We start from the raw sequence: 9,255 nt of genomic DNA, 5'->3' as shown, positions 1-9,255 counted from the left end.
GTACCCCCCTCCAAGTCTGGGTAGCACCTCTTTTTTTCTCTTTTCTCTCCTTTATGTTCTTTTTTCTTTTATTTTCCTCTCTCTGACCCCTCACCCCCTCTAATTCATCTTTTCTCTCTTTCCTTTCACCCTGCCGCCATATCCAAAACCCGCTGCCGTGTGCTTACACAGCAGGTCAGGGACTAACAAACCAATTCCCACGCCAAGCGTGCAACATGCTGATAAAACTTTCTGATTGCTTTCAGACACTGACTTTCGACCACGGGCATCTACCGCCCGGGCCAAACCGCGAGCGCCGCCCGCCCGCGGCGCCGCCGCAGCGCCGACGCGCGCCGCCCGAGCGGGGCCCCGCCCCTGAGCGCGGCCGGGGCGCCTGCGCGGGGCGCGCGGCGGCTGCGCGCGGGCGGCGCGCGCGGGGACCGGCCGGGCCGGGCCGGGCACGGCACCGCCGCCCTGCAGGGCAGCCCCGCCGCCGCTCCCGCCTCCTCCGCCTCCTCCTCGCCGCCGCCGCCGCCGCAGCAGCAGCAGCAGCAGCAGCTGACGCTGCTCGTCATGCAGCCGGGCGGCGGCGAGGAGGGGGCGGCGGGGGTGGTGCTGCAGCCGAGCGCCGACCCGCAGCTGCCGCCCTCCGCTAGCGGCGGCCTCATGGTGTTCTACGAGCTGGAGGCCCCCGGCGAGATCGAGGTGGGGGAGGAGGAGGTGGAGTTGGAGGTGGTGGGCGGCGAGAGCACGGCCAGCCTGGAGGAGCTGGAGGAGGAGGAGGCGGCGGCGCCGGGGGCTGCGAGCGGCGAGGCGGCGGCGGGCGGCGAGTGCAAGAGCTGCACGTACGAGGGCTGCAGCGAGACCACCACGCAGGTGGTGAAGCAGCGCAAGCCCTGGATGTGCAAGCGGCACCGCAACAAGATCTACAAGGACAAGTACAAGCGCAAGAAGAGCGACCAGGCCCTGGGGGGCGGCGGGGCGGCGGCCGCGGGGGGCGGCCCGCGGGCCGAGGTGAGGCGGGGGGCGGCCCGGCCACCCCCGGTGCCGCGCGGTGCCTCGGAGCGGGGCCCCCGTGAAAAACTGGGTCGGGTGGCCAGAGACAGAGAAGAGGTTTGGGGCCGTCCTACAGCTCGCTCTTCTTCTGTCTGCACGAGCAAACTCCGTTTGTTGTCACCTCTGACGTAAACTGTAGAAGCTTACAGCTATATCAGATTCCAAGAAAAAAAAAAAATATCGCTAGAAGATGCTTCGCTTGCAGCATGGCTTTTTTCCCGTGCTAGGGAAGTATAGATTTAAGAGACATGTTAGACTTGTCAGAAAGGATAGATCTAAGAGAGATGTCAGACAGCTGGTGCTGAAGTATGGGGCTTTAAAGTCACAAAGGCCGTTGGGTATCAGGTTGTACAAAAATCAGTTGTGTAGGTTTTTCGGGATGCTTTTTGGTTATTACTTTTACATTAAATGGCAGGTAAATATTTCAACAGCTGCTAGTTCATACTTAACTTGTATAAGCGAATGTGTATTGTTTAGATGGGGAAATAATATTAGTGGGAAAAATGATGGTAACGTTCAGTTTTTTAAATACTCTTTTTCCTACAGTTTGTGACTCAGCTAGGACCATACACTTCTGTGATGGTCGCTTGTATAGTGTTTCAGATCTTGTATTTAGATGAAACAGAAAAAGGGGAATGTTTTACACTTTAAGGTGCTGAGTGGTTTGTACTCAAAGGGGTAGGTGTAAAATAGTGATTGTCAGAAGAAAAAAAAATCTCAACTTGGCACCCTGCTAAAAGCAACCCTTTTATGTCATCAGAGCTGTGTCTGGAATTGTGTTGCTGGGAAGTGATCTAACTGCAAACTGACCACCCAAATATTTTCCTGTTTCATTTGTTTTAATATAAATATAATAGTAACCATACTGGGTATCATGTGAAAGAACCTTCTTTTGTAAGTCTGTAAAAGCCACGAGGCAGGTGCTTTAAAAAAGGGAAGTGTACGTAATGCTGCTAGGGAATATTCTCATCTTTTTTAGGACAGAAGCCAGATGCAAATACTCTTAGACACTTTTGTCTTTTGCTTTCAGTTCAGAGGACTTGCTGAGGTTTTCGTGATGTATTCTGTAACTATAAGTGATACGTGTTCCATATAGTATTTTGGATTTTTCTTGAACCCTCTGAGGCTCTAGTTACATTCTGGTAGTGTGTTCAGGTCTGCTGCCTGGTGTGAATGCTCACTTTGTTTTTGAATCTTTGGTGTCAGCCTCATTTGCCAGGTAGTATTTACATTAGAATAGTGTTGACATTAGTGTTAGCGTTTACATTAGTCCTTGTGTTCTTAATACTTACTTGTAAAGCTTGCCTCTAAGTTTTTTTCTTCTCACGTTGAAAAGGCATAGATAGCATGCTTGTTTCCAAGAAAAAAGTTATGCACTTTTATAATCCTTGCTGCTTTGTGAGCCTTGTCTAATTCTAATAGCTGCTTCTCTTTTCAGGGAGGTGAGAGAAGCTCTACACATTATTCAAGAGGAGAATGAATTCTAGATTTGTATTCCAGCATGACTTTCCCTCCCTTCCTTCCCTAATAGTTCATCTTGCCCGATTCATGATGTGTCTATACAAATACTTGTCCTAGTTTAGAAAAGGGGACAGTATGTGAGGAGGGTAAAAATGCTGCATTTCATGTACTGATGGATTAAAACTTTTTGATCTGTAGTGTGAAATAGTGATTATTGCATGTTGGAAGAGGGTGGGCTTTCTTTTACCAGTGTGAGTGCAGGATTCTTTGAATGTAAGGAAATTAGGGCCTGTACTTGCAGAAGAAAGGGTATTTATTGCTAAATTTACTTTTTTGCAGTGGTGTTTACTGAGACCAATTTCAGTAGAAATTCCTAGTAGAAGTTTCATTTTTCACTTCTGTGGGATAGTTTTTTGTTGTTCCTGCTTTTGAACCCTTTCAGGTAGATGGAAGTATCAGTACGTTGTGAATGTAATACACATAGGATTCAACATTGAAATTTTCCAAACCTTTCGTATTTTCATTAGAGCAGATTGTAAAGCCATGTTGTACTAGTCTGTCTCATTCAGATGACTGGTGATTGTACAGGCAACAGAATAAACTTGGAAAAAAAAAAAAGCCTGTGGCTTTGGCAAGTTTAGTATAGCATTCTGAAGTTTGGTACAACAAGGATTATTGTCATTCCTGGCCAATTACAAATGGTAAATAATATTAATTTTCACAAGCTGGAGGCTGACCTTTTGTGAATTACTTCACTTTTAAGAAGTCCAATCAAAAAAATGAAGCCATTAACTGGGCCTAGTAACCTGTTCAGTTTTGCAGTATAGAAGACCAAGTCAGCTGTGTTGCTTCACTCTTGCTGGTGAAATAGTGAAAGGAGGTTGAAAGAAGAGGCCAGGTCTTGACTAGACAGATTTCCATTCCTGTGCTGTTACTTTTCTCTGCAGGTGTTCTTTACTCTTGGGATTTTTGGTGTATGATTGTATCAGAGTTCATAGTCTGACCTCCTTTTTTTTTCTGTTTTCTGTCATGTGCAGGATAGTGTTGAAGGTTCAGTGTCTGTCACAAAGCAGAGGACAGGATCCGTTGGAGATCGCCCAGCAAGACCTACTCTTTTAGAACAAGTATTGAATAAAAAGAGACTGGTAAGTCTTGTATTTGAGAGGTTTTGAATTCAAATAAATAAAGTCAATGTAACAGTGTTTACCTGTCACCATAGTAAAAAAAGAAAATCCGTTTAATAAGCATGCACTGCAAGTGCATATTTTCAAATTTGAAACATGCTTCAGAGATGTGTGCTTTGGTGTCTCTGTGAAGAATACTAAGATGACTGAATTTAAGGATCTGAAGTTTTGGTAAAACAGATGAGATGGCTTCTTTAGGGTAAATAATACAGTATACCTGAGATGATTTTAGCTTATTGGACCAAAGCCTTAGGTAGAACAATGAATGGACTTTCGGTCTGATGTAAGCTTTACTATGGTGCGTTATAGAAGTTGTAGGTATATCATATCAAAGTTAATGTGCATTGATAAAGCAAACTCTAAGCAAACAGTGTGATTTATATTTGCAGACTGCATGAATGGCATGTCTTAGTGTTTTTTAAACACTGGTTTCTCCTTTAACAAGTTAAGCCCAATGCAAGGAAATAATTCATTACCTACAGTTTGTTCGGCTTCTTCACTACAACTTTCTTTGTTGCATGTTTTTACAGTCCCTATTCTTCAGAAGCTCTTGGGACTGTAAAAGCTATTGGTACTGTTTGTCTTCTCTCTCTTACTTGTGCAATTAAGACAATTTAACAATCCTCAATATAGCACTGTAGTGCTAGTTCAGAAATTTGGAAAGCCTTAAAAAAAACATCATGTCAGTCTTTGGTATATAACTACCTAGATGTATTTCCTGATAATTCTTTATAAGTGATAGCACTTTTTTAGTGATTGCATCTAAAACTCAGAGGAGTATTCATAGCTTTTCAGTTTTTATGAGGAAAACAAGTAATGAACTATGGAGTAGTTTTCATATTATCTCTTGTTCTTCATGCCCCACTTACTGGCTTGCTGCCCTCTTTCCTGACTGTTTCTGTTGATGTGGCTTTCAATTAAATTTGAAAGGTATCTTATGAATGAAATATTATTTTTTATAGAAGGAGCTCTTTCAATAGATGTTCAGAGCTTTTGCACTAATTATGTCAAGGCTGTTTAAGAATTTAGAATTCTTTTCAGTATTCCTGAAATTCACATTCTCCTTGATCTGGTTCTTGCTTCTCTCTTTCTCCTCTGACTTGCAGTTGCAATACCTCTTTGGTTGTATCACTGAAGTGACCATGGATAATAAGCAAGCATCTAGGGAATTCATTCAGCTGAAAAAAAAAACAAAAAAAAAAACCTCAACCTTTTCTTCTATTAATTTTTGGAAGGATCAATTCCCAACTCAATTTGCCATTTTACCTTACAATCACTTGTGCTGCCACCATTCAGGCATGAGTGTGAACAACCAGAGTTGCATTACAGACTGAAGCTATTTAGGACAGAAGCCAGATGCAAATACTTTTAGATACTTTTGTCTTTTGATTGAATACAGAGGAGTTTTTTAACTCATTCCCTCTGGATGTGCTGCTGTTTTGAAATAATGGGAAATTCTGGACAGTCAGTGAAACCCATCTTGAGTTGGAAGGGACTCACAAGGATCATTAAGTCCAACTCCCTGCTCCTCATGGGACTGCCTAAAACTAAAATATGTGCTACGGGCATAGTCCTGATGCTTGAACTATGACAGGCACATGAACTTTGTTGCAGGATTACAATATTTTATTAATTTATTAAACTGCTTTTGAGCTATCTGCAGTGGGAAATGTAGAAATTAGCTTAGTTGAAACATAGCTGTAGAAGTGAAACACAACTGAAAGATGGTTTGGTTATAGTATGTCAATGGATTACTCTGTTTGCTATGGTTACAGGGGTTTTGTGATATTAAGCAACAGCAGAGGGTAATGTGCAAATTAATGTAATGGAAAAATATTACTATAGTAGCTATTTAACATAAGTGAGTTTTGTAAAGTAAAATTCATTTTCTCTCTCTTTCAGTCCCTCCTCAGAAGCCCAGAAGTAGTACAGTTTCTACAGAAACAACAGCAACTGTTAAGTCAACAAGCTTTGCAACAAAGGCAGCAACAGTTTCAAGGAGCACCTGGGTAATGAGGAAAGATCAATGATCTGTGGATGAGTGGTGCTGAAGGAGGGACAGGATCTGTATTTTGTATAAATACAAAGAATCTCAATGTTTAAAAAAAAGTTGAAGTTGCTGTTGTTACGTATTTGTTTCTTGTTTGCACTTCTAAGATTTTGAGCTGCTTGGGTGTCTACAGAATTGTAAGCAAATCATAGAATGGCCTGGGTTGTGTTATGGAAACTTAGCAGTCTGAGTATTTACAGGACTCTCTGACAGTCACTCTCCCAGGGCCAGAGACTTCAACTTCTGGGACCAAAGCTCCTTTACTGCAGGTAGCTCCAGTGATCTGACAGGTGCACCACTTGACTCCCTGCACACCTGGCTTGCAGTCAGACCAGGTTTCCTTACTGGTTTGACCCCAGGTGTGACACCTTTTTCCATAAAGCAATCTATTAACAGTGTAATAACACAGAAACAGCCTGGGTTGGTGCCTCTCAGGAGGGATCTCAGACAAAGGAGCTCCTGGACTTTTATACCATCACAGTTTAAGGCAAGCCTCGCTCTTCCTCTTGAGTCTTCACTTCTGAGTCTTCCATTCCTGCCATGTCCCTGTGTCCATTCACCTGGCTAGCCACTCACCTTCATGCCTCTTGTTATGCAAAGAGTTGGCAGTTCACTGCCTCCTTTCTTAGCTCCCACACAGAGCTCAATTTGCATCTCAGTCTGCATCTCTACAGCCTACAAATCAGCTACCTGCACCAGATGTATTCCTTAACAGATGGAAGGGACCTTGAAAGATCATGAAGTTCCAACTTCCCTGCTGTGAACAGGGACACTTTTCATAAGACCAGGTTACTCAGAGCTCTGCCCACCCTGGAATGCTTCCCGGGTGGGGGGGGGGGGGAGCAGGGTATACATACACAACTTTTCTGAGCAACCTGTTCCTGTCCCTGGCTATCCTCACAGTAAAGAATTTCTTCCTGATATCTAATATAAATGTACTCCCAGTCTGAACCCATTCCCCTTTATCCTGTCCGTACATGCCCTTGTAAAAAGTCCCTTTCCCATCTTTCCTGTAGGGTCTCTTCAGGTAATGGAAGGCTACAATTAGGTCACCATGAAGCCACCTCTTTTCCAGGCTGAACAATTCCAATTCTCTCAGCCTTTCCTCACAGAAGAGGTCTTCCATCCCTCTAATCAACTTGTGATCCGTCTTTGCATTTGCTGTAACAGGTGGATGTCCTTCCTATGTCATGGGTTCCAGAGGTGGATGCAGTCTACCAGATGGGGTTTTCACCAGAGCAGAGGGGCTGTGATGGGTAGACTTTGGCTGGACATACAGATTTATAAATTTTCATTACCTGCTATCCCCTGTCCTTTCACAGATAGGTATTATTTTCCCATCTCAAGAGCATCCCCCACCCATTCAGATGTCCAAAATCAGGCTATGACTTGGGTTAGATTCCATCAAGATGAGTGCTCAGGACAGGCGAAGCAGCACACTTACATATTGGACACCAATGTTGGCCCTGTGCCTCCCACTCTCCTTATTCGTCACAATATTCATGCTTCATCAGTTCATGTCATTTTTTGGTGCTTTACTTTTGCAACATAACAATTTACACTACAAATTATTTCCCCAACAAGGTTAAATCTCCTTGGAGCACACACTGGGTCTTCCATCCTTCTGCATTACCCACCAAGGACACCCAGGTATTTGAGCAAAGACAGTCTCATAAATAAGTTTGCCTTTTTCTATAGGGAGAGAAATCGACCCTGATTTTCCCAGCCATTTCCCATGTATAGTATTATCTCCTCCCAGTGTGTAGGGGTTTTGTTCTGGCAGGACCAGGGAGGTTTGCAGATTTGGTGTTAACCAGTCAAGTCACTTTTGTTAAATTTATATCCCAATCCTTCCATGTCCCATTACCTAACACTCTTAACACAGTCTTCAGCAGTCCATTATACCACTCAGTCTTTCCAGAGGCTTATGGGTGATAAGGGATGTGATGTCCACTCAATACCTTTTTTCTTTTCCCAGGAGTTTATGAGGTTGTTTTGAAAAGTAGTCCCATTGTCTGATTTGATTCTCTCTGGGGTACTGTGTTGCCACAAAATGTGTCTCTCAAGATCCGAGATTGTGTTTTGAGCAGTGGCAATGGTTTACAGGGTTTGTTGCCAGCTAGCCAGTTGTTACCTCTTCCATGGTATGTACCATGTATTTGGCATGTTCATGGCAGTGGTCCAGTTTGCCAGGCCTCATCATACTGGAAACCCAGCTGCTGACCTCTATTCCAGGGAATGTTTACTTCAGTGGCTTGGTTGATTGCAGCACATGCTTTTCATTCATGAATGGTCTATGCAATGGCCTCCATGGTCAGGTCCATCCCTCAATGATGAGCTCATCTGTCTGTTGCAGCTGATGTTTCATGGCCCCATCAGGTTATAAATAGCTCACCTTCCACTCCAAGTGTACCTAAGTTAATTCAGTTTTGGCAGCCTTATCTACCTGTTCTTCAGTGGTGTGTTTTTTGGGCATGTGAACATCTCCCTGATATACCTTTCTAGTCATGTTTTCAACATGTGCACTGATGTCCTGCCCCAATGCAAGTGCAGTCCAGCCCAAATGGGTTTATCCCTTGGTTGCCAATTGGTCTTCCATTTTTCCATCCACCTCCATAGGGCATTAGCTACCATCCAGGAGTCAGGATAGAGACAGGTCGCTTTTCTCGTTCAGCAATCTCTAGGGCTAGTTCAGGTGGCTTTCACCTCTGCAAAGTGGCTTGACTCACCTTCTTCAGCAGCCTCAATGACTTGTCCGCCTCTGATGGTTTCCTGCCACACAGCAGGAACTGTCACTAAATAGGGCATAGTCTCTTTCATCTTCTGGAAACTCCTTATGTGGGGGTGCTTCTTGTACACAAAGCTCCTTCTCTGGCAATGCTCCAAAATCTTTGCCTTCTGGCCAGTCCATGATTTTTCCAGAATTCCCAATTGAGCTCATGTAATCAATCATCTTACTCCATGTAGCACTGGCTGCATGATCTGTTACGGTGATGTTTCCTTTGAAATCTGGGGAAGTCTTTTCCAATTATTTGTAAACCTTCATTTTAATATTTAATCTGTTAATAAAAATTTGTTTATGGTAGCAGTGTTTAGTTGTACACCCTTTTCTACCAAAATTGTAATAAATTAACATTTTTCTATATAAACATTTACAGTTTTGTCTTTGATGACAATCATTGATGGAAGTCAGTTAATTTCTATGGACACTGTGAAACAAAGTTCTGAAGTTGAGCCAGTCCAGTAGCATTACCTAACAGCAATTGCTCAGGGATAGGAGAAATTTATGTCCTGTAGAGTCTTGCACTAAAGGCAAAGACAATGTGCCATCAGGAAGTCAATCCAGCAGTTCAGAGAAGTACAAGTAGGTGCTGCGTTTATTACCTGCAAGTTGAGTAGGTTTGAAATGCATGCATAGCATGTAAAAAATTTAAGTTCCTAAAGTGATAAATGGCAAAAAGCTTTAAAAAGTATCAGGTGAAAAGTATGAAACTGAGATCTGGACCTTGTTACATGGAGTTATTT

At 43.5% G+C, this 9,255-nt stretch overlaps 1 protein-coding gene across 1 annotated transcript; it reads left to right on the top strand.

Moving 5' to 3' along the window:
- The first annotated feature begins 407 nt into the window (after positions 1–407).
- Positions 408–8,815, top strand: RFXAP (regulatory factor X associated protein). The gene is made up of 3 exons (XM_021541863.4): positions 408–993; positions 3,534–3,641; positions 5,583–8,815. Exons 1-3 carry the CDS (start codon positions 553–555, stop codon positions 5,691–5,693), a joined length of 660 nt encoding a protein of 219 aa, XP_021397538.3. The 5' UTR covers positions 408–552; the 3' UTR covers positions 5,694–8,815.
- Positions 8,816–9,255: the final 440 nt, after the last annotated feature.

This window comes from Lonchura striata, chromosome 1 (assembly GCF_050655825.1).
Source record: "Lonchura striata isolate lonStrDom1 chromosome 1, ASM5065582v1, whole genome shotgun sequence".
In the NCBI taxonomy this organism is placed as follows: domain Eukaryota; kingdom Metazoa; phylum Chordata; class Aves; order Passeriformes; family Estrildidae; genus Lonchura; species Lonchura striata.
This window is presented reverse-complemented; position numbering and strand designations above follow the sequence as displayed.

Excerpts from the sequence above, each read along its gene's own strand:
- RFXAP (XM_021541863.4), top strand. The coding sequence starts at position 553 with ATGCAGCCGGGCGGCGGCGAGGAGGGGGCGGCGGGGGTGGTGCTGCAG. Across the intron at positions 994-3,533 it reads GGGGCGGCCCGCGGGCCGAG|GATAGTGTTGAAGGTTCAGT; the intron begins GTGAGGCGGGGG and ends TGTCATGTGCAG. Across the intron at positions 3,642-5,582 it reads TATTGAATAAAAAGAGACTG|TCCCTCCTCAGAAGCCCAGA; the intron begins GTAAGTCTTGTA and ends TCTCTCTTTCAG.